General features: G+C 39.1%; 1 protein-coding gene across 3 annotated transcripts in view; it reads right to left on the bottom strand.

Moving 5' to 3' along the window:
• Positions 1–25,283, bottom strand: part of INPP5A (inositol polyphosphate-5-phosphatase A) — a 3,411,481-nt gene extending 3,386,198 nt beyond the window's left edge. For 2 of the 3 annotated variants that reach the window (XM_044056820.1, XM_044056818.1), the window contains exon 1: positions 24,734–25,283. In XM_044056820.1, coding sequence (XP_043912755.1) covers positions 24,734–24,811 — 78 coding nt within the window. In that variant the 5' untranslated portion in view covers positions 24,812–25,283. The remainder of the gene's footprint in view (positions 1–24,733) is intronic. The other variant, XM_044056819.1, reaches the window with a different exon arrangement.
• Positions 25,284–27,040: the final 1,757 nt, after the last annotated feature.

Raw genomic sequence — 27,040 nt, 5'->3', positions numbered from 1 at the left:
ATTACTGAAGGACTTCTTCCCAAAGGGTGTATTTCACCATGAATGACATCAGCAGAATTACCAAAGAAGGGCATTTTAACTGTACTGCAAGTGACTAGCCTAAAATGCATTGCTCCCTACACAGACAGTGAGACACACATACATCCACAACCGACATGTATGGGTATTGAACCCCTGACCAAGGCCTATATCACACTACAGCATGCAGCAGTTATAGGTCGCACCACAGGGATTACTACAGAACTTTTTCCACAATGCTGTATTTCACAATGAATGACAGCAGCAGGATTGCCAAAGTAGGGCATTTAAAATGTACTGCGAGTGAGTAGCCTATAATGCATTCCTCCATACACAGACATTGGAACACACACAAAACATCCAGACCTACCATGGGTGGAGATGGAACCCTACCACTGTTCTAAATCTCACTACAGCAGTACACAGTTACAGGATGCGCTACAGAGATTACTGAGCTACAACCTTCCCAGAGATTTATTTCTAGGTGGGTGACATCAGCAGCCTTGCCAACGCTGAGTATATGAATTCTATGGAGTGTGACTACCCTAAAAAGCATTGCTCGCTACTCAGTCAAAGACAGATGGAGACACACAGACACACACACACACTTGCCAAGTCTGGGGTTAGAACACCTACCAAACTACTTTATCACAATACAGCAGTACGCAATTACAGGGCACGCTACGGAGATTACTGGGTTATGACTTTCCCAGAGGTGTATATCTAGGTGAGTGACATCGGCAGCCTTACCAAAGTTGAGTATTTGATTTGTATGGAGTGTGAGTAGCCTAAAAAGCATTGCTCTCTACTCAGATACACACACACACACACACACACACACACACACACACACACACACACACACACACACTTGCCAAGTCGGGGGTTAGAACACCTACCCAACTACTTTATCACACTACAGCAATACGCAGTTACAGGATGTGCTATGGAAATTACTGGGCTATAATCTTCCCAGAGGTGTATTTCTTGGTGAGTGACAATCAGCAGCCATGCCAAGGTTGAGTATATGAATTGTACGGAATGTGAGTAGCCTAAAAATCATTGCTCTCTACTCAGTCAGACACACACACACACACACACACACACACACACACACACACACACACACACACACACACACACACACACACACTTGCCAGGTCTGGGGTTAGAACACCTACCTAACTACTTTATCACACTACAGCAGTACACAGTTACAGGACGTGCTACGGAGATTACTGGGTTATGACTTTCCCAAAGGTGTATTTCTTGGTGAGTGACATCAGCAACCTTGCCAAAGTTGAGTATATGAATTGTATGTAGTGTGAGTAACCTAAAAAGCATTTCTCTCTACACAGAGACAGACACAAACGCACACTCACACAATTGCCAGGTCTGGGATTAGAACTACTACCTAACTAAACTAGTTTATCACTACAGCAGTACGCAGTTATGGGAGGCATCATGGAGATTACGGAGCTACAGCTCTCCCAAGGGTGTATTTCACACTGGATGACCTCAGCAGTCTTGTCATAATACTGCTATGGGGAGGGCGGTGTGTGCATGAGCCATAACCCATTCATGTAGGGGTTGGCATGCCACATCCAGGCAGACACAGGGTCATATATCACAGGTACGTGTATACAGCTACTAGATGACTACTTCCTTGTACAGTCATGTTGCACAGCTGGCACGTGCACCACATAGTCTGTCATGCAGACAGATACTGGTGGCTAGTATCTGCAGTGAGTGACTTCTGCACCTCATGTGTTTGGGGCCCTTTGGCTGTGTGCTGGGTGGGACAGGCCCAGATGGCTCCTTGTTACGATCACCCTCTTCCACACATCTATGTCCATCTACCTTTGGCTTATTATAGTGTGTTGTCCTTACATATGTGTCTGTATTCCTATCCAGTGTGTGAAAGGCAGGAGTGGTGCATACTGACATGTGTCTGCACTAAGAACTGCGACTGCCAGATATGTCTGGTCCACTGGTGTTTGCAGACATGGCCTTCATGTGTTTAAGTTTGTGAGCATGCCCAGTATAACCTTTCAGTATGTTGTTGACTGACATTGCCTTCATTCCTCTAAGTGTGTGAGCATGCCCAGTATGGTCATCTGTATTGCATGTGTGGATCAAATCCAGGTAGTTTGTACTGTGGTGCTGAACTTTGTGTTGTACACAGACAGATAGCATGCTGTGTCTGCAGGGTATCCATCGGTCATTTGGCATTGACTGTTGCTACATTTCTGCATAGCGGGGTGGGGGGGCACCTGACTTGTTTCTACACAGGAGTGAAGGGGGCACACCTGACTGTTACTATAAGTGTACATAGGATGGGGGGCACACCTGACTGTTACTATAAGCGTATGTAGAATGGGGGGGCACACCTGACACTTGTACACATTTGCTAGGACTGTACTAGTATGTCAGGTACTCTATTTCAGTCTGTAGTCTTACCTGTCGTGCTGGCTAGAGGCATACCAGTGTACTACAGATCTTAGCTTTAAAATTACCTACATATAAGTTTCTGACTTCCTAGCCTTCACAACTTACATCCAACTGCCTGGCCTGTTGTAGTCTGTCTGTGTAGGCCTGGGAGAGGGTTTACCTATAGGGTTCATTCAGAGGCCATAGTACAGAATTTGTTTGTGTTTGTCTATATCTGTCCTGCTGGCTGAGACTGTTGTTGGGTATGTGAACCTTCCTGACTGGCATGTGTGGGATACATGCCGCTCAGCCCATTTCCTGCAGTGGGTTTTGTCACCCTGTGTAGTACTGGCTACTATGGTGACTCCAGTATGTGTTACAGATGTCATGGCACTACTATGGGTGTCTACTGTATGCTGCCATAACATTCGGCCTCCCAATTCCCTTACATGCTCACAACCATACCATAGCTACAGGTAACAACACATTCTACTCCATTTGGCAATTGGTAGGTTAATTGACTTACCTTGAGAGTGCATCAGACTTGAGAATGGTGCTGGAGGGCTGCCTATTTCAGGTGCACATAGTACACTCACCACACATGGTTGAGCACAGGTAGTGTCATGTTTGACATCCCTTTTACTGTCTGTGCAAGTCAGAGAGAGGTGTCATTCCCTGGGTCCCTACTGTGTCAGTACATATGCTATGCGTTGCTTCTTTGCCAAGGCCAGAGCATACTGGGCACACCTCCTTCTGCTTACTGGGGCAAGCTCAAATTGTTCCTCTTCCGAGTCACACTGTGCCTGTACAGGCCTTGGCATTGGTGGGGGGCTGTGTGGCCCTGCCCCATGCTGTTCCTGCTGCAGCTGTTTTCACAGAATCATATTGTGTAGCATAGCACATACCATAACAATTTGGGTACATGTAGCTGGTGAATACTGCAAGGCTCCACTGCATGTGTCCAGACACCAGAACCGTGACCTGAGCATCCCAAACACATACTCTATTATATATGTCTGGCCTGTGTGTGTGTGTGCCTCATTATGGCGTTGTTGCTCAGGTGTGTGTGCATTTCTGATGGGTGTCATCAGCCACGGATCCAGTGGGTACCCAGCATCCCCCACTAGGTAACCATAGGGGATGTCCACATTGTCAAATCTGTGGTACAGCTGCGTCAGATGCCATGTGTGTGAATCATCATAGCTTCCAGGGCAGCCAGCACACACATTCATTATAATGCCCTGGGCATCACATATGACCTGGCAGTTGATGGAAGGGATGCCCCTGCGGTTGATGTAGGCCCTACCCTGCTCACTGGGTGGTGCTTTGATGCCTATGTGCGTGCAGTCTATAGCACCCACTACCCCAGGGTATACCCCTATTTGGTGGTAGAGACACATATTGCTGGTCAACACCTCACGTGTGTTTAGTAAATATATGTGCTCACTGGCATGTGCTGACATGGCATCCAGGAATTGGCGGAATACTCTGGATGCTGATGCCTGTGAGATCCCCATGAGATCACCAGTTGTGCTTTGGGAGGTAACTGTGGCTAGTATATCTAGGCCTACACATACCTTGGTATCCACTGGGATGGGTTCCCCTCGACCAGTTTGGTGTGCCAGGTGTGGCCGGCACAATTTGCTGTAGGAGGTCTCTGTCAACCCTATAGCGCTCCATTATCTCCAGCTCATGTAGCCCCTGGTAGGCTACCCTGGGTCTGTACACTCTTCTCCGTCTCCTCACTGTGGGTTGTTCAGCAGCATTCACATCCTCACCACCCTCAGCCTCTTGCACGTTGTTCTAGGTTGCCTGCTGCAGCCCTTCTCATTTTGTAAGTTTGTTTGCTATAATTTCCCCACTTGTATACACTGGTGGTGTAGAGTGTGGAAAAAACAGAGGGGAAGGTGTTTGCTTATTTTATAGTAATGTTCTGGGCTGGGCTGCTGTCTGTGTAATTGGCTGATTCTGATACATTTCACCTGCCAGCTAAGCTCGTTCTCCTTGATTCTTCCTACTGCTGGTTTCCCTTCCCATTGCCTCCCTGTTTAAGCCCATGTGCGCGTCGCGCAAACAGAGTGCTCAAATGTGCACAAGAGATGCTATTTCCTGGTTTAACTTCCTTTTTCTTCCTGTAAAACCTGGTGCTCAGCACGCACACCCGCTTACACTTTGTAAAGAGTGCTAGGCAGGTTTAGACACACCCCAGTCCCGAGCCACAAAGCTCCAATCCAATTACAGTATGCCTGACACATACACCCATGATGTCACCTATATCCTAGTCTTTCAGCCAGCTATTTATACTCTTACACTCTTGGGTCCTGACTCACACCCTGGGGAAATCTGGGATTCACTATCCTTCCCCTCATTTGCATTGGATTGCCTGCTAATGCATAGTTACATGTCCGACACTGAGCCTATTCTTAGCAACCATTACTCACTGGCCAGGTTGTCTTATGCCTGCCATTGACTTGCATGGCAGAATACTGCTTTTAGTTAGAATACTTATTTTAGGTTTATTTTATTATCCCCCCCCCCCGATCCAGTTTGCACGCCACTGCCCTATGCTTACACAGCTGAGATCGACGAAAAAAAAAAGTTTTTTTTTTTATTTTTTAAACAGTTTGCAACGCCAATGGCCTTCTACTTAGCCATTAGCATGCTTCCTCAATAATATGCAGCCTTTATTTGGAGCGGTCATAGCTCCGTTTTGTAGTTGGTTACTAACCAAGTACATTTCTGCAGACTGCACTCGTCCTGCACGAACAGCTGCCAGCTTCCTGATCACAAATTACCCTCATTTGCATGGTTTTCACCTGCAAATGAGGGTAATTTGCATACAGGAGCTCAGTCCATGCAGGATCAGTCTAAGAGCTCACGTGCATGTCCTGGGAGCTCGTTCCTGGATCGCACGTCAGCCATATTGCCGAAAATAGCTCTTAGACTAATCCTGCATGCTCTACAGGGCTTCATAAATCTGGGGGTATACTTCTTATAAAACAGTTAGTTTGCTCTATAGAGTGCTCTGCTCTTAGAATCCGTCTTAATTTTGCCAAGAAAAAGTAACAGCATTAAAAATTACACTTGAAAATCATAGTACTGACTTGAAATAATGCTTATCACAAGTATAACTCCCTGAATTTCAACTCATTAAAATGGAATTTAATTTACTTTCTGCAGTTAATGAAAATGAATATCAATGCCTGTTGTCCACATTATTGGCAAGATCAAGACGTAACTAAAATCTCAACATATCACCTTTTACAACAGAGTTCTTGAAGGACTGTACATCACCTATTAGAGGCTTTCAAGTCTGTAATATCCTATACAGAAGTACTTTGTTAAGTCTGAGCTATGGTTCACAGGTGACAGGTTTGGGCCTGACATGGCACTTTTCAAAATGTCCAAGAAGCCCAATGTCTCAGCTAAACACCCTACAGGGAATAAATGGAGAGGTTATTCTATTTCCTGCTAAACATCAAATAAAGGACCATTTATCCTAGACCTGGACCTTTTATCACGTCAGGTAATTTAGAAACAGATTAGCGACCAGAGACCTAATTGCACAATCAAAGAGGATACCATTTAGAGGAACACAAGCTCCCAAAATGAAAAAATATACAAGATTAGTTCTTAGGTGAGAGTTTGTTACCATTCAGTAGCCCAACTTAAGTTCTTTTGACATTAGTTAAAGTAAATGTGCTTAGCAGTGTTTATAGTATTAACATTTTAACCATGATAGAAAACCGCTTCATTCATTTAATCTCAAGTCACATATGTTGCTGTTCTACTTACGGGCAAGAAGACTGTAACTTATGAAAACAGAAAAAGAGACAACTGTTACAATTACTGTATGTCATAAACTTAAGCATTTGGAGAAAATTATTTCTGTATGACAGCAGTTGTTGTTGTGTCTTTCGGCTTTTCCCGGTTACGGGTCGCCACAGCGGAACTCCGGTCCGCTAATGATTGGCAGTAGATTTTTACATACTGAGTTGCCGGCTCTGATGCACAACCTTCAATGAAGGTATGCCCATTCACGCATGTCTCCACACAGAAAGCGCACTAGCTGAGAATCGAACAGGACAACGTCTTACTGTGAGGCGACAACACTACTGCAGCACCACCACCGCAGTTGTTATTTCTGTATGACAACAGTAAACTGTTTAAATAGCTTGCATTTGATTTTTTTTACTGTAAACATTATGCAGTCAAGCAGTGTTTTAATATTATGCTTAAATTACATATTTTTTAATAAACAATATGTAGTTGTGGAACGTCTTAATGTTATTCATGAATTATTTAACTTTCTCCCCTGATCCCATCTGAAAATGGATTCCTTCTAGGAAGGTTATGCTACACAAAAAGGAAAAAAAAAACAACAACAAAGAAGTAGTTCTTGAATGTCAGATAAGGTAACTACAAAATAATATGGCTGAAACAACTGAAAAACGGCCTTTATATCAGGCACTGTGTATAAAACTCTCCTGCTTCATTTTCTCAGGAATTATTTCCCGTGTTCTTAAAGATGTACAATAAATAAAGGCAATATCAATACAGTATAAGTAGCAGAATGCCCCGACTCCCCAATAAACAAAAAAAAAGTTAAAATTCTTGCAAATTCTTCCCCCTTTTATAAACAATCTGATTCTACAGGACAGAGATCAACAGCCCAAAAGATAGGGGATGCCATTTTTTTTTTTATTTGTTTAGTTACAGGGGTGTAATACAGAGTGAAAACTCTTCATTTAGTCAACCTGTTGCAAGTGTCATAGTCAGACTGTGGTCTATGTTGGTATGACAATGGAGATTTCTCTGTAGTCAGAAGCGTGTGACTGCGGAGTTAGGATATTTAAGTAATGGGGATTTAGGGGTTGATGGCCCCAAAGTATAGCATTTTGGAGTGACGAGGTATTGCACTGTGTTGGTGTTAAGTGAATTTGCTTTAGCAGTGCTCCTTACACATTTTCATTTTGTTTCTAAGTCATTGATCACAAAAGGAAACTTGACGTTTGCTTTTCAGTTGGCAATGGTGGAATGTTTGTGTATATCAATAGACAGTGTAGTAGTTAATTCAGTGAAGGTCAGCTATGGCCAAAGTCAACTATTGCTAGTTTAATCTCTAAAAGCCACAGTGGACTTAATCTTGATCTTTAAAAACTGAAGGGATACATATTGATTTCTATCAGAACGGCAGCCAGTTTGTAAAACAACTGACACTTACACTTTTCTAAGTAACATAACATTTTTCCTTATGTCTAATATGCAATTGATGAAATATACAAGCCTCTTGGGAGCTGTAATTCCAACTCCCAGTTCCATAAATGTCAACACAGCCTCTGCTCAGTATCCATGAAACATGCAACACAAACAGTAACACTACCATTACACAAACAACAAGGCACAACATTAAATCTGCTCCCTAATCAAGCCCTAACTCTAACCTTACCCAGAAAACACTCACATGTGAATACACACATATGCTCACACCCAAAAAACAAAATCACACACATACAACACTGTCCTCTTCCTAACCCTAACCTCAGAACACTACCACTTGCACATTATAATGCTGACACTTCCAGCATTAAAATCACAAATAAAATACTTACCTTCACGAGTTTAACTTCCTTTTCCCAATATCACATGCACTTGACCAAACATCCACTCAGAATAATCTCTACAGATTGTAAATGCATCTTTTTCTTGATAGCACAGAGTAACAGCTATTCGTGTGGTGTGTGTGTGTGTGTGTGTGTGTGTGTGTGTGTGTGTGTGTGTGTGTGTGTGTGTGTGTGTGCTCGTGCGTGTGTCCAGTCTGGTACAGGCACGCCTCCTATTACTTTCCTTAATTCATTACTTAAGAGAATACAGTGCTATTCAAAAGCTGTGGCTAATTAAAATGGATCTATAATCCTGTGTTCTGCTTCTTTACACACAATTCTTTGTTATAACAGCAGATTTTATTTATGCCAGCTAGTTACAGATTCTCAACTTTACCTGATGTATAAGCAGTTGTGAACATCACAACCTTGGTCAAAGATCAACCAGCAATAGACGTCTTCAGAACCAACCCCAATGATTAACTATACAGCAAGTGTAACTCCCAAGTTACAATTACTCAGCTCAAAGTTAAGGAATCATAGTTTATCAAAAGTCAGCTGCAAGAGGAGCAAAATGTGCAAATTGTTTTCCACTACGCTGATGTATTACAAGATCCAATATGACAACAATGAGGATTCTTTTTTTTTCAGATGAAATATTGTGTTAGAAAGTATATGTTGTTTCATTCTTCTATTTCTGTGTTCTTTCACCCTCAGATTTGTTAAGAGGGTGTTTAGTTACAAGTCCTATAATAAAGACTTTAAGTTCTGTCATGATTTGGTTAGGATGTGATCAGCTTTCGGTGTTTTGGTGCAAATTGTTTTCCACTACGCTGATGTATTACAAGATCCAATATGACAACAATGAGGATTCTTTTTTTTTCAGATGAAATATTGTGTTAGAAAGTATATGTTGTTTCATTCTTCTATTTCTGTGTTCTTTCACCCTCAGATTTGTTAAGAGGGTGTTTAGTTACAAGTCCTATAATAAAGACTTTAAGTTCTGTCATGATTTGGTTAGGATGTGATCAGCTTTCGGTGTTTTGGTTTTCTTTATTTTTTGTCTGCTGCGTTTACAATGAGCCACAGTTTTAGCTGTATGTATCCGAGTTACATGCTTACGTTTACCACATCTGGTGAAGGGTGAAACACTGCTGTGTACTACTGAGAACTGTCCCTAACCTATACACTCAATTAGCTTTAGAATATCCTTTTCCACCAAAATCACCTCAAGTACTCATAAAGGTGCTTCCTAAGTTACTTGCACCATTCCAGATCTGATGTAGATTTATTTCTTCTGGATAACACACTATCTATAAGACCACTGAAACTTTCAAATCAATATTTTGTCAACTACAGATTCAACTGACAGCAGTAACATGAAAGCAGTATTTTTTTACACAACTGTTGCCTGCATTATAGCTCCAGCATGAATAATTGCATGACTTACATTTTTCTCTACTGACCAGTAGCTCTATAGTCTTAGTCCGATATTTCAATGCTGAATGACATAACTAAGAAAGATTACTCAAGTTATCTTCCTGGGAGAAAGCTTAGGAATGAAAAACCTTCAAAACGTCTCAAATTAAGAGTCTGATTTTATTTACGTCACTACTGATTTATTAAAATGTACTTATTTATGTATATATGTGGAATGGAGCTTTGCCATTGAAGCAGATAACCACAGCCTGATTATCATCTCAGACATTGAAGGAGACAGGAAGTGGAGGCAGCTCAGACACTGAAGGAGACAGGAAGTGGAGGCAGCTCAGACACTGAAGGAGATGGGAAGTGGAGGTAGCTCAGACACTGAAGGAGACGGGAAGTGGAGGCAGCTCAGACACTGAAGGAGACGGGAAGTGGAGGCAGCTCAGACACTGAAGGAGACGGGAAGTGGAGGCAGCTCAGACACTGAAGGAGACAGGAAGTGGAGGCAGCTCAGACACTGAAGGAGACAGAAAGTGGAGGCAGCTCAGACACTAAAGGAGACGGAAAGTGGAGGCAGCTCAGACACTGAAGGAGACAGGAAGTGGAGGCAGCTCAGACACTGAAGGAGACAGGAAGTGGAGGCAGCTCAGACACTGAAGGAGACAGGAAGTGGAGGCAGCTCAGACACTGAAGGAGATGGGAAGTAGAGGCACTGTGAGTGAGCAAATGACATTGATTCACCCATCCTGTGGGGAGGGACTAGTTTGGTATGCAGCAAACCCATCTTAGCAATGGGAAAACACTGTGCAGCACAAACTGTGGATATTAGAAATGCTTTGCTAAGCTTCATAAACAGTGGTCACTTAAGGAAGTTTAGCCTCTTAGGGATAGCATGTGCAGAACTGTGCATATCTTCCTGATACAAATGGTGCATTTCAGACCCTCAGACTACTGAACATATATATCAACTACTAGAAGCAGAGTTAAACCATTGCTAGGAACCCCCCCCCCCCCCAATGACTACCTGTGTGTTGGGTTCCCGTGATAGGCTCTTGCTGGAAGTGGAATAAATGGTCCTATTTGGTGAGATGAGGGTTGGTGGCTGGTTAGCAGCAGGGGATAAAAAAAGGAAGAAAGAGGAGTTCACTAGCTGATATCATCCAGAGTGTTAAACCAATTTATGAAACAAATAAGCCACTATGAAGGAAATTGATGTAGAAATTGATGATTCAGAGCATGAGAAAGAATACCAATACAATTCAGAAAGTCAGAGAAACTCCTAGGATAGACCATTAAAATTCCTACTGCACAATCAAATATGATAAAAGTTAGCAAAATAGCTCGTTTCAGAGCAGCAGGCATACTAAAAATACATATGACACCACTTCAAACTGTAAACTGAAATGCAATAAGCCCAGATGTAAATTAACTCTATGTCTGCTAAATCTAACCAGGAAACAAATTCTCCACTTCTGAAAATAGACAACAGTGAAGACACTAGGCAATTTCTTTAGACAAAATGGGTAAAGTTTTTAAAATACATAACGGAAATAATATCAAAGCCACATAATGTTATTTCACCCAATACAGGTAAGCCAATCAAATCAAATAAACTAGAAATATAACTGCTTATTATGAAACTAGGCAAAATAATCACATATCTCAGATGATTTCTGTAATTAAGACTTTCATTATGTAAGCTATAACTACCACATTCAACAAACATAAAAACAATAACATCATTCTGCGGATAGACATCAGCGGTTTTAGGTAGAATTTCAAAGTTACGTTTTGCCATACATCAGAAAGTTCACCCTGAATTTCATGGGATCTGCTCATTCCAAATCTGTGTAAATAACCACAAACTTAGTGATGAGGGCTGGATGTGGAACATTTTCAGTAAGCATGGCTTAGCAATGGACTTTAAGGAATAATAGATATACTGTTAAGACCTACACTAATCCTTGGTAAATGAATGTACTGGCTTGTGCATGTGCAACAAGTCAACACAAAAAGTAGTATCTGATAAGTACTTATGGTCACAGAATATACACATTATATAAATATATATATATATATATATATATATATATATATATATACATACATACATACATACACACACATACATACACACACACACACACACACACACACACACACACGTGTCTCTCTCAACTGTACAGGATTTTGCCTCACATTTTTGGTCTGTTCCTCATAAAATTGTGGTTGTCTGGCAAATCATTGGGGACTGAAGTCAGAAAATAATGGCAGATGTTTGAGTTATAAACTCCAGACTCTGCATAAAATTCATACTAATGCAAAATATGTTAGTCGTGCATGTGCAACAAGTCAACACAAAAAGTAGTATCTGATAAGTACTTATGGTCACAGAATATACACATTATATATCTATATATATATATATATATATATATATATATATATATATATACATACATACATACATACATACACACACACACACACACACACACACACACACACACACACACACGTCTCTCTCAACTGTACAGGATTTTGCCTCACATTTTTGGTCTGTTCCTCATAAAATTGTGGTTTTCTGGCAAATCATTGGGGACTGAAGTCAGAAAATAATGGCAGATGTTTGAGTCATAAACTCCAGACTCTGCATAAAATTCATACTAATGCAAAATATGTTAGTCTATGAACTTTCCAAGTTTTAAGAGAAATATTTAAGAGATATTCCTATTTTGGACCTTTGTCCCCCATTATTTATGGCTTTGTCCAGATTTCTTACACTTAGAGGTTGAGAGATGTGCGTGTGTATAGGTCTCCAGAAAAAAAAACATTTTATACTGCTGGCCCAAAGGCAAAAGAGCAACCCACTCACCTATTCTACCAGTGACCTGGATTTAAACATAGTTCCAAACACTGAAAGGCCACCTAGGGAGATGCTATTTGTCTGTATACCTCTCTCAGTGCAGGTCTCCCAGTACACCTTCAGTGACCCCTACAGAAGCTGTGAGTGATCCTTCCTAGCCCTGCCTCACTATATCATGTGAACACACAGCAATGCATAATTTCAGTCAGGCATTATGGACAAACAAATAAACATCCACAAATTAACATGTGAAGGTGGTCACCTTCATCCTCGCGTCTCTTATTCTTTGTAGAGAAAAATATCAGTATGACAAAAAATCACTCGTATTTGGGGGGGGTCAAAGGTTGCGTAGAACAGCAGACAAGTAAGAAAAAAGCAAACTGTATTTACAGTTAATTATCAAGTAACTGCAGACTCCAGGTCTGTAAATCATAAAGAAAAGTTTAAAGCTGCCTTTCCCCTCTAACCAAAGTTGCAATTAAAAGCATGTTATATTTCTTAGTGCTTGTCCACAGAGCCAGCTAAAGAAAAAATATTACAAGCTACTACAACTCACACTGCATTGTAAATAGGCCTATACTGTTTTTACTATCTATATTTATGTTTGTACCTCAGCTGCAGCTTAGGATTATACGAAAATGTAACCACATTTATAAAATGCATCTTTGCACTTTGTAAATGTACATGTGTTGTTGAAATAAAATGGGAAAAATAAGATGTGTGTGTGTGATCATTCCAGGAAAAAAAAAAAAATAAAAAAAAAAATAAAGAGTGGCTTACATGAGTAGTTTTCTGGAAGTATGTGCTCCTAAATCAGTTATTAATAACATCACTCATTTTGTAGAAAGGTTAGTGTCACTGAAGCATATTTATAACATCCTGTACAAGTGCCAAGGTGTTCCAGATGTCAGAAAATGAGCATGTGTCCAACGTTTCATTCATTTAGTATTTTGTTAACCAAAAGATGATGAAAAAAAGAAATTGTTCGCTCATACTTACAACAGCGTTTATGGGGGGAAAATATTAATTCATACGAAACACAATCAAGTGACTGATTATAGTTCAATTGAATGCGAATAACCTGGATATGGCATGAAAGAAAACAAAAAATATCCACAAGTCTCTTCATTTTTAAGGAAAAGAAATGTGATAATCTCGAAACACTATGGCATCTCAAGTTTAACATCATTGCTTGCATGTCTCAGTTTAATCTTTGTGGTAACATGGTCAAACAGCCAAGCAGATAAAAACTAATTTCCAATGAAGCTTGTAGAAAGGCAGGATGACAAATAAAGATGCAAAGCAATAAATTAACATCTACACTGTGAAAAACTAAACCAAAATAACATCTGCACTCACTGTGATTCTGTAAAGCACTTACATTCAGTCATAAGACAACTGAAAATATGCATGTCCACAACTAGTGGGGGATGGCTTAATTGGCCTGAATTTGTCCATTAATAGACTTAAAGAACTGCCATAGAGCTGTAACACCCGATGTCCTTAAGGGGTTATTTGCATATATCCTATTATCCTCTTTTAAAAGAGGTTTTAAGGAATCACAGTGAAAAGTTTAGCTTAGCTAGGATTTTCTTGTAATTGTTTGCTATTTCAGAAAGAAATGGTGGAGGGTTAAACTCTGTGGTGTAACATCTTTCAGGCTACACAGCAGTGATGGTATGCAAATTCATCTCAGGTGTCGGATTTATGAAAACAAATATCATACCGCAGGCATTTTGACATCTGTGCTAAATGTAAAGCCAAACGAGTGTCTGACATCAAACAGTAAAATGGTTATACTAGCAGTATTCTAACTAATCTAATAACTAGTCTAAAATAAAAAAAACAAACATTGCTACGTTCCTGCACATCATCCAAGATGAACTACAACAATATGAACTTTGTTTATTAACAGGGTCCATCTGAACATAGTAACAACATAACCAATGTTACATACTACTAAGTGCTATCACAATCGGGTATAATGGAAGGGATTTTTTTTTTACTTTCAATGGTCCTCGAATAACTTTCCTGATACATCCATAAAGGTTTACAGATGTCAGTCTGTAAGTAGCCTATTTAAATTAGAGCAGTATTTAAAAACTGCCCCTGACTTTTTCCTGCATTATTTACTTGCTGTCTATGAGGGAGCACTAGCCAAGTATTCTACTGGTTTTCTAAACTGGTAAAACACAACTTTTTTTCTGTAACTAGTTAATACACGGAGCAAATAAAACTCCATGTGCTACAAGAGTTAAGATCGGGTCTTACCAATCATAACCAGTTACTGGGTTCCAATTCGTGAGGTGAGTTTCTTGGCATCCATGTGTCAAACATATAACAATGAGGGTACAATCGGAGACCAGTTTCATAACCCGCTATGGTGCAAACTGGTAACATTTCTACACATTAAGTTCTCTTGAAGTAGGATAGTGTGTTGGTTTTTAACAGAGCAATCTAATGTTTGAAGAAAATACATAAACTAAAAGTCTGGACATACAGTAAGCTAGATGACTTTTATACTTTTAAACAGCCTTCTTTAGTTACATGCAACGTATTTTACTATCAGACACTTAAATCAGAACAACAAATACAAAGTAAATCATTTACATAAATAATTGGATGAATAAAACGTCAAACATTATATAGTGCAGCAAAATATTACCAATTTTTCTGCAACAGCAAAACCTAAATTACTTGCTTTCTTCTAAATAGCAACTACTCAAGTTTGCTAAAGAAACTATAGTGATACAGCTAGCAAGCTAACAATTAATAATTAAAACTACAAATGATCCATGCATTGTCACATCAGCTATATTCAGTGTAAAGTCACTGAGGGATTTGCTTTGAGTTTCCTTTACGGTATGAAATATAGTGCACACCATAGAGAAAATGATGGACTGGGAGATAAACAAAAAAACGAAGAGAAGATACAAAGGTAACTTTTTGCAAAATGAACAACTTGTACCTAGAAGTACAAGAAGAAATTAAAAGCATTTAAAATGACAAATCTAGTAAACACCTCAGTCATGTTGCATTGTTTCAACATCAATTCTGTCACTAGGAAGACCATGCAACATTGCCAAAAGCTTCAGAAGTTTAAGATATCTGTGAATACAAAATATTTTCTGATCAACCAGGAAATTAAGGGAGAAAATACACTTTGAAATAAAGCCCTACTGGCATTCTGTATATCTCAATACAATATGTACTGCATGTGAACATATGAATGTATATACGTGTGTGTGTGTGTGTGTGTGTGTGTGTGTGTGTGTGTGTGTGTGTGTGTGAGAGTATGTATGCACACACACACATATACACATATATACACACACACACACACACACACACACACACACACACACACACATCTATGGTTCCTATTAAATGATCGAAGACACTGATCGAACTTGATAGCACGAAAAGGCAAAACAGCAGAACAGCATATAAGTGAATTCTTTCCCTGGGAAAGAAATCGCTTGGCCGCTTCTGTCACTTTGCCATTTAAGTGACTGTAGTGCGATCTCGGAGTTGGTATATTTAAGTACGGGGCGGGGGGCAAAGCCCCCCACTTTATGCAATGTTTTAAAATTGTTTTTGTTTTGTTGAACCATGATTTTTTTCTCTCTCAAGATTGTAGGCTTTCACTCACAAGGGTTCAATAAATCACTGTTAACTTTTTTAAGCATTCAATGATTTAACATAGACCCCATATCTATGGGACATATTCTGTTCACTGAAATGCCTTTTGTTAAACTAATTACAAAGATTTTAAAGTGAATGCTACATCTATTTTTTCCAAGCTGAGCTGTAAGTGACTTTTGCTGATTTTGTAGACTACAACTGGTACAGAATTTTTGTTTCGGTCACTGTCATGCAGGGGCTGGAGTTATATAATAAGGGAGCAAGAGATGCAGAGAGTGCTAGTGCAAAAGCCTCCACATTAACATTTTCTTTAATGTTAGCATTTGTGTTTTACTTGTTTGGTACATTATAGTTTACTTTTGCTACATACATAGGAAATAGCACTCCTGAGCATGCCTTCCTTTGAATGAGATGTTAAACTGTGGCAGTGGTAACTCACGTGGATGTAAAAGATCCCACAGTAATTATCAAAAAGAAATAAGGAAAGTTCTTAATGGTGTCAAATTTCCTCCAGTCTATGAATACCACCTTGGGTCTGAAAAGAGGCCACTGACCTAGTGGAGCTCAGCTAATCGACAAGGTGTAAATTATAAATAAAAGTGCCCAGAACACACACAAATGTCTGGCCAACAAATAAGTATCTCAAGTGACACAGGTGAAACAAAGCAAATCACTCTTGATTCAATCCCTCTGAGATTAAAAAAAAAAAAATTCTGGAAACTGACCACCTGGACTTCCACAGGCAATAGAAATCTTCAAATCTGGACTTCCTATCTTGGTGCTAACCACTTCAGCCTTGGATGTTTTTTTTCTTTACAAAAAAAAAAAAAAAAAAAAAAAATCTTCGGCCAATTCTCTTAGCTTACTGGCCGTATAACGGCATCAGTTTTCAGCTTCCTGTCATTGCCTAGGATTCCAGGTAATTCCCTTAAAGGGGACCAAATCTATAATCCCTGCTTCTGTTTCTTATGCTCTAAACATGTTGCCTACATTCAGATATTCCACAAAAGCTAGTGTTTTACTATAAGCAATGGCCTTCCTATTGCCTACCAGTAAGACCCACAAGACAACTCCCAGTGGAACAGTTTCACATATATGCACATAATAAACACATACCAAACACAGATGCATATATTCATACATACAGATGCACACAATGCTGTTTTTAAAGCAAGCAAAATATTTTACTTGACAATGCACACTTGGGATGTTAAGAGACCTGTCAAACAAGACAAACAAACAGTCTCCTCAGAGCTTATATGTACTATCAGTAAAAAAAAAAATCCTGTTCTTTATCCCTTGTAGACAATGCAGTACAGCAGGCAGCTTTTCTATTTTAAGCTCACTAGCATGCGTTGTCTGCTTTTGAGGTATTTTTGCAGTTTCACTATTGTCTATGGACTTCTACATGCTGCCCAAGGTCTTCATTTTAAATAAAAACTCATTGCTCTAGCTGGCTGTTTCATAGCTCCCTGAGGACTGCCACTTTCCCCATGTGCAAATTCTGCAGTATACCTCAACACACACACACACACACACACACACACACACACACACACACACACACACACACACACACACACACACACAATCTCATTCCAAGATAAATTACACACACAAAATCTCATTCAAGATAAATTCAGTCTATTGGAGGTCTTGCCAAGTATATACGGACCTGATAGCGTATCCCAAATTCCATGTTTCATCCTTACTATATGTTCTGTTGTTACATGCACCTCAAAACATTGACAATCAGAAATAAGAAGGCATATGCACACTACTACCACTAAAACCCATTACACCCTAATTACAGGTTCCTCTGACACAAGACATTGTGACCCTGTATAGCTGGTTCACAAAGTTATTGGTGGGCAACTTAAATTATTTATCAGACTATCCACATTTGACATGCAATATTTGCATCTCCAAGTTCCAAAATCCAAGCACTTCCTTGTGTAATATATACACTGCTATCCTATTGGGCAATTTCAACTCCCTCTGGGAAACACACACTACAGTAATACTTCTCCAGCTTCTCTGGCATAAGGTAAAGCTCGGATTATGACCCAGGTGACTGAGTTTGATTAGCAGAGTAGTCATCTGCTACAGCTGGCTAGGGAGAGATAGAAGTTAAGGGGCTATGTTTGCCTGTCTCAGAAGGGAGGGGTGGGAGATTTATCTGGAATACAAAAATATACTGATTTCCAAGGTATAAACTGGAGAAATGTGCACAATGTGCATTTCAGGACCGGGGGTTATTGTGGGCTTATGTCACTCAAAGAGGTAAGTAACAGCAGCATAGCTAGGATGGGATGAAAGGGTGGATACCTTGGGGTGCAGGCTGTTAGAAGGTATGATGAAAACCTTGCAATAGTTGCTGAATAAAATGATTCCTGGCACAGCTAGTGCACAAAATTAGCCTCAGTTGATGTTGCAGCTGCTTAAATACATATTAAATATTTATTAAGTTTAGCAAAGAACTAATCAAAGCTCAATTCCCCAGTGCTGTACTTCTGAAGATCTTTACAGTTCTCAACTTTGTGTTGTGGAGAGTGCAGGTCAGAAAACTGCACCAAATGCCAACTAAACTAAAGTACAGTTCTGACTGCAAAGCCTCCTGGAGAGCTCTCATCAGGCATGCATGGGGTGTTAGGGCTCTATACAGAAAATGCCTGTGTAAGCCAGCAATATGACACTGCAGGTGACCCAAACAGTCTCCCTCCACTCCTACAGATTCCATATGCCCTTTCCCAGCTTTCCAAGGCAACATCAACAGGGGGATATTCCAGGAGAGGAGGTTCAGCTCCTTTATTAGATATTACCCAACCTAGTCCCACCCTGCTGACAGACCAACCTGAGTTGTAGCAACATCTAAGGAGGATCGAGACACTTGGTGGTTCACTTAGCAGCTTATGTTGTGTAGAAGCTGACTGCGTTCCACCCTTTAGTCACTAGAGTGGTCATTTTCCATCAGAACTGAATTCTTTGCATGCAAAACACAAAGCAGCAAAGAAACCATAAGAAAAACAACACACAATTGGCTTCAGTATACTACTGTTCCTACAATGTGGCTGCAAATGATGTCCAACTAAAGCCAAAGCTTAATTCCTAAAGTGGAGGCTAGCCAGCCACCTCCTTCTGGAGGCATAACTGTCTAAATGAAATTGTGCAGACAAGAATTACATGCCAACCCAAGCCCAATATCACTTTAACCTGCAAAAAAAAAAAAAAAAAAAAAAAAAGCCTATCATCTAGCAGCTAATATCTTTGGAAATATTTCCTTTGAACAGGTAGGCAGCAAGTGTAACCTTACCACTGTAACTATAACTTAGAAATTTGGGACTCTGTTTGATATCACCTTAAGTTTTAGACTTGACAAAGTGTTGCAGGAGGATGCATACCAGCTAATAAGTGAATCAAGCCTCTGGATTAGTCCCTCAAATTCATCAAAGGGAACTACTTTGAGGAACTTCACGGTACAGTCATATACTAATATAAGTACCAGCATATACTAATGGCCCTTACTTGATCTCAAATGTGCCTTTGCTACGGGTAATGAGATCAAAGGGTTTCTAAACTCTGGGATAGGTCATGCCTTCTGGCATTCTGGGCAAACCACACAGAAATTTTCTATTTCTTTCATAATACCAGTCAGCCAAATCTGAGTAAAATCCCAGCCCTTGATTTATCCAAGCCTAAATGTCTACCCAAAACAAGGCAATGGGCCAACTTAATTACAAGACATCTAAAATGTCTTGCTACCAGTAAGTGGCTTTACAACATGTTCCCTCTTGTTAATCTATAAAGCAAGTAATTTTAAATCAGTTCAAAATACAAGCTTCTACTTTCACAGCTTTGTATCAGGGATGTGACTCTGTAAATAAATCTGCTTTTGCTGCCCTCCCACATTTTCTATAATTCATTGAAATGTGGAATATCAAGTCCAAATATCACATCATGTGGCATTAGACACTAAAGCAACTGAATTTAGTATTTCTAAATTGAGTTATAACCCATTTTTTGTCGTCTCCACTTACAGACAGTACTTCAATTTTCTGGCTGCAAGTAGTTTTATGCTTACATACATTCTCTTCTAACTAAAGTAATCATACTTCATTAAATTAATATTACAATTATTTTCCCTTTACAAAAATAGTACATTGAAGTTTTAGTAATAACACAAAGGCGGAAGGCAGACACTCTGCTTTTACAGGTTAAGCACTCAGACACACCATTTTCTATTGATATGTAAATTTTGACCAAACAGAATAGACTTGTATACATACACACACACATATATATATATATATATATATATATATATATATATATATATATATACACATACACACACACACACAAAACTGTGTATTGTATTTGTAAGGCATGCACAAATATCTACATAGATGTGTGCGTGCACAAATACAGCTTACATATACTCACATACATAAAACCACACACACACACACACACACACACACACACACACACACACACACACACACACACACACACACTATTATCCATATCTTTATTAGGAAACGCTAATAAACATCGCTGCCTAATGGATAACACAGATAAAACACAAGAAACCATGAATAATGGAAAGTGTTTTATGGACAGGCAATACCTACAAAAGCATGTTAACCCGACATCTTCCAAAAAGACACAACGCTCATTTTATTCCTGGGAAACGTTTGACAATCCTTGAACTACTATCACACCAGTAAGCCTTTAAACAACTTTATTTTATATAAGTATGATAAGACACCTTGCATACGTCTTTTGCACCAAAGTGTACTTTAGTAAATATCTATGCAGCTAGATGACAGGTAACAGTAAACAGTAACAGTAACAGTAAAACAGGGAGAAGTATAGAAGTTAAGATCTGATGTGCAGGTGTCATCACATGGTAACCTACCTAACAGCTGGTAGGAGTATATTATAAAAATCTTCCTCAGTTACATGAAACATATTTAGATATATGTTACATTTCTTCATTTCTTTCTTTCTTGAATACAGCAGAAGCTAAAAAACTCCCAGCTTCACATGTGCCAATAATGCAAAATGTAGTCATCCTATATTTTAGAAGCTTTCTGATATGCTTTTTAATACTTGTAGGACCCACTACCTGATGCAAATGGCTTTACATGGGATACTTGTAGGACTTGCTTCCTGGGCATCAGATATGAACAGGTTGTTAACAGAAATGGCAACCCAAATGTCAATCACCAAGGTAATGACTACAAAGAATGGTACTTAAGTCCTAGGATATCCATAACTGAGCTATACTTGACTCATAAAAGTTATCCCATATCCAGTCTGGTACATTCCAAAACAGAGTGAAAAAATGAAGGGAAAAGAAAATAGGTTTTAAAAAAAATTTTCCAAAAAGATGTGATGGTTCTTGCTTGGAAAGGACATACATCACCACTATAAATATCACAGAAATGTACAACATGTATGAAACCAAAATTTCACTGGTGCTACCCCTTCAACACTTATAACCAAAGCTTAAGGACAAACAAGGAAAGGAAAAAGAAAAACAACTCTTGCAAAGAATGTTTATACCTTTCACAACTCTAACACAGCCACACACAATTTTCCTAACTCTTTAAAGAAACTTTTTGTTATTTTTCTAAGCATCTATTCATCTACTGTTTAATTTTTGTATATGTATGACATACATCTCTGCTAAATAAATACTGGTCACTACTGGATTTTTTTTTTTTTTTTGCACAGCATAAGAGCTACTTTTACAATCAGCATTAAAATATAATTGTATATATTAGATTATTTCTCTGTTTATACACAAAGGCGTGCTTTCATCTGTGTTTTATTGTTTGGGAAAAGTGCCACTTGAATGTTTTACACTACACCAATGGTTATCTTATCCCCCAGCCAGATTTAAATGGAACAACATATCCATATCCATCATATTTGGAATGACACTTTGTACTGGATATACATTCCTAATCAGCACTCAAACTATGTAAGTTATTGCAAGCATGCACATTTCAGTAAGCAAAACAAAATGGGTCACAGCATGTAAAATCAACAGGTCCTAGTACTGTAGTTATTAATTAGCATCATATCAATAGATATGTTCCTCCTACCACTACTACAACACAAACCACATTACTATAACATACAGAAATTGTGTGTGTGTGTGTGTGTGTGTGTGTGTGTATGTGTGTGTATCTACACATACATACAGACACGGGTATACAAACAGTCCAGATACACGCTTGTTTCTGCGTGTCTCCATATATCTAGCTATACACATGCAGGTATACAAACAGATTCAGACATACACAATATACACACAGATTACATAAATAACACACATCCATACATATGTACTTATTTATGCCTGTACATACATATAAATATAGATATCTAGATATTTACATATATCCCACATACATGTATGTACATACATCTTCCTTCTTTTACCTGGAAGTACTTATTTATGCCTGTACATACATATAAATATAGATATCTAGATATTTACATATATCCCACATACATGTATGTACATACATCTTCCTTCTTTAACCTGGAAGAGAAGTTGTGTTATAGAAGACGGATATATTCGTATGGCAGCAGCATTTATCTATTTGTTTGAAAAGGGGAAACAGGGCTCAGTCGAATGGCCAATACTAAACCATCACCTTAGCTAAAATAATTACAACAAATATATGTGCTGCAGACTTAAGGTAAAACACTGTTAATAGTATACTATTGGCTACAAGAACAGTAATAGATGTCAACTGGCCCACAGACCTGCAAAATATAAAATTAAAAATTAAAAGAACTAGCACTAGATTTGGTTATATTTGTATGCAAAATCAAAATAACATTCAGAATGTTCTGACTCTTATGTAAACATAGAATCCTTTGCAAGCCATGTACTTCAAAGCCAGACTACAGTGTCAGGGATTCTATTGGTTATTAGTGTTCCTTGACTTCTTACAGTAAGTTTTGACAACAGTTAAACAATACAACATATTTTCTTCTTAAAATGTATACATTCCATTCTCAAACTTCTAAAAATATGGCCCACCTACCAAGACTTTATTTTAATTTGTTAACCAGGGTTTAACACTAATCCAAACAAACAAGTATCAGGTTCAGCTTGGGAGGGTACAATAAATAATAATGTGTTTACAGCATATGCAAACTACACAGAAAAAGAGACAGGAGTGCTGAAAGAGAAAAGGATGGAATGAGAAGAAAGTCAGGTCAAGCTTTTTGGTGACGGGTGTTTTACAAAATATTTTCTTGTATGATGTTTTCACAGAAAACTGAAATATGAATTCAAATAACAATATTTGCAATGCCTGTCATATCGCAGAAAGTAGAAATGTGAGTAAAGCACGTTTTAAAATTTACAAAGCTGATCATTTAAGGTCATAGAAAACACATCTGTAATTCAGCCGAGTAAAAGTTCTTTATAACCTCTAAACCACAGTTAAATAAACCATTAAAAATACATTAATTGCCTTGTTACTGAAAAAGTATGATTTCTCAAGCAAGGCATTCCTTGACATGCTATACAATTCTAGAAAGAAAAGAAAAAAAGACCATCTTGCAGCTACTTTGTCATTGTATATATACTAAACAGTGGCAACACTTCAGTTAATCAAGGCAAAACAGATCCCTAAACACATTTATGATGCAAACAACATGCATGGCCGAAAACCTCCTCTATGGTGACCATAGTATGGTCACATTTTAGCACAGCTAGGCAGGGAGATGAGGGACATAAAACTGTTTTCTTTACCCAACTGGCTGATATAATTTATACTTTAAATGTTAGGCATAGAAACAGTCGCATGGTAAACAAACATCAGTACTCTAGGAGCTCCAGCCACATTTATAAAAATGTGTATGTAGTGAAATGAAAAAAATGCATACTGCAGTGAGGGTTTAAATACTTGCACAAAGCAATACAGAAGAAGACCCAAAGGTCTACTGAAGCCAGTGCAAAGTATGATAAGCAGGTGTTGGGTTAGAGCAGTCAGTGGTAACAATGCCACATGACACGAGTAATACCACTTGCTTAATCTCCAAACTGGCAATTTAAATGCACTGTCAAATTTTTACAGGAAAAATCCACCTGAGTGAGGATCAGGAGATGATATCTTTGGATTCTCAGTGGTTAGGAGGTTGCAGTGTAGCTTGCAGTGTGGGGGGAAAAGTATGTGGAGGCAAAAACTACAGCTATATATCAGAGATGGCCTGATGCTTTAAAGCATTAATGTCAGTGTGAAAATCATGTGGGGGGAGTATGTGATTCCTTGTCACTATACTGTCAGGAATAATATAATAATAAGGTGTCATCTCACTTTCACCACCATCACTACCTTCAAGAACTATTCTAGCTATTGAGGCTCGACTTTCAAAGTCTCTGTGAACGTGAGGATCGTAAAAGCCATTTCGGCTGTCATTACTTTAGTTCTTCTAAGGGTAGGTGCACTTGGTTAAAGCAGCAGGAAGCCCACCATCTGTCCCATGCAGTTTTAAACATGCTGAGATCTCTGATCAAACCTACATACTGTTTTGTTTCAGCACAACTAGTTTATGCCTATACATGGGACCAGGAATGTTCTGCAAACATCTGCTATTCCCAAAAAGGTACCCAAGTAATTACCTGTTTTGTGCACTGATTGACACAGGTAAGAGAACCACTAGCAGCCCCATTAAACAGTTTTACACTCTCCAAAAACTGATTACTTACATCTTCGAAGAGGGAACCGACATTGGCTGTGACAAGTAGAATCCCAGTAGTACCGTGAGCAATTGCCTTCATCGCCATAATGTTCCTAGAAATGGAAGGGCGACCTATCGCCACCGGGATTCAGGGTTCAAGCTGCAGTGAATTGGTTGGGAGACGGACAGCCGTTTCCACACGGTTCCTAGTGTAGGGAACTCCAGCAAGGAGGAGGAGCAGTAGCAGGAGAAACTGAGGAAAACTGAAACAGCAAAGCTCAGTTGGCATCAGCTATGCTGAGCGCCCATCAGCTGTTCTCCCCCTTGGTCTTTCTTCACCTTTACTTCTGCGCCTTTAAAGCCATAACGATCTTCCCGGAAAGTTGTGTGCAGTCCACCAGTGATGGTAACGCACTACTTGCCGCTGGTGCCACGGCTGTCTCCCAGGGCTTCAGTGCACTGGGTCCGTGGAACTATACACAGCGTCCTGACCGAGGAGGTCCGCCAGGGGAAAAAACACAACACCGCGCCGTGCAAGACCCGAAGCAGTTATCTCTGGACAGGAGGTTGGACCAGGGGCTCTCCTCTGGTGACGTTAACAGCTCGCCCCACCTTTTAAAGGGATAGTGCTTATTCTAACTCTTTACAGAATGGACTGATCGCTCTAATATGTGAGTCCTTTAAACTTGTGTAAGTTGCTACTTTGTAACGATGTCCGCGGAGCTGCTACTTTGTAACGATGTCTGCGGAGCCGCGAACAGTTTATTCCCAGCACATCACATGCCCGAAAGCATATGTCAAAATGAACAAAGCGAGGCTGAATTGGAACATGTAAACTGCTTAATCTTCATTTGTACGGTATCTGTCGGACATATTACGTTGTAATTCATACTCCTGACTGGTACCAAATAAACAAATAGCCAAGTATTATATTTTAATAGCAGTTGCGCACAAAACAAAAAACGTTTTCATAGCTCTCAGCTAAATAGGGACAAACCTCAACATAATCAGGGACAAATCTAGAAATAACCATGGTCACTTTTTAAAATAATAGTATTGCTATCTTGAGATGTTAACAACAGAATAAGATAATGTGAATTAATATCCATTTTCTGAAGTGAAATGAGTCTATAACTCTAATTACTGTCACGATTTATTAAAAGTAACAACACCATGTCTAAAAGTCACCAGTTTTAAGAGTAATTAAGAGGGACAGAGCTAAAATTTGTGTCAAAATCAGGGCAGTTGACAGTTTAGCTTAAACGGACTAATGTCAACCAGGTTATGTCCTATCTCACCAGCAAATTGAGTTTTATACCCTTACATATCATATGAGCTTCCTAGTTAAAGTTGCTAGTAGGCTGTTAGTGCCCCACATTGTGAGAAGTAGCGCTCTGTATTTTGCAGATAACAGGTTGAAAGCTTTAGGGTCGTACTGGGTATTATAGCCAAGCTATAGTATTCCAGTTTGAATTAATTTATTCTAGTAGTTTGACTGATGGCCTGACAAGCGAAATGGATCAGTTTGATGCTTCATTTAGTGACCTATCTCAAGCCTGTGGGTTTCGTTTAACGTAGGTGGAGAAAGCGATGGCTTCCTTCAATTTTATGGACTGCTCTACCTACGAGTGACACCGATTATCCTGCAGAACGGGTATCTCGATTGAATTCTATCAGCCCAAAAGGGTACTGACCTCGTGTAGTCGTGTTACCGATAGCGCTGTGAATTGTGGCTTTATCAATTGCTTTTAGGAAGAACAATGCGACAAAGTGATGTATAATATTATTGTATTTATTGCTCAAATATTCAAAGTATCTGCAGATTTTTATGGCGTCTTATAACAAAATAAGTAGTCCGCTCGTTTTGGCGGGACACGACTTAGAATCTGCAGACAAGAGGTGAGGGTGTTGCATCTCGTTCAGAAATAAGAATATAGAGAATATATATGACCGATTTGTAAAAGTGGTGCCCTGTACCCTGGGTACATACCTATCAATATCTCAGAACATGAAATCTAGACAATGCCATAAGTAAAAAAGTGAGACAAGGGCCCAAAATATGGACGATTTTTAAATATTGCTTTTACAAATGTAGAAGTTAATAGGCTAACAGGTTTTGCATTAGCATATATTTTCTGAAGCATATGAAGTCCACAACTCAAATGTCTGTCTTTGTTTTCTAACTTCAAGCTTTAATGATTTGCCAGAAAAACACAATTTTATGAAAAACGGGCCAAAAATATGAAGTAAACATCTGTACATTTAAATATATGAATTATTTAATGATTTGCCAAAAAAAAACATAATTTTATGAAAAACACACCAAAATATGAGG

This window comes from Protopterus annectens, chromosome 14.part0 (assembly GCF_019279795.1).
Source record: "Protopterus annectens isolate FY-2018-M chromosome 14.part0, PAN1.0, whole genome shotgun sequence".
NCBI classification, from domain to species: domain Eukaryota; kingdom Metazoa; phylum Chordata; order Ceratodontiformes; family Protopteridae; genus Protopterus; species Protopterus annectens.
Note: the sequence above shows the minus strand (reverse complement) of the source record. Positions and strands in the feature narration are given on the sequence as shown.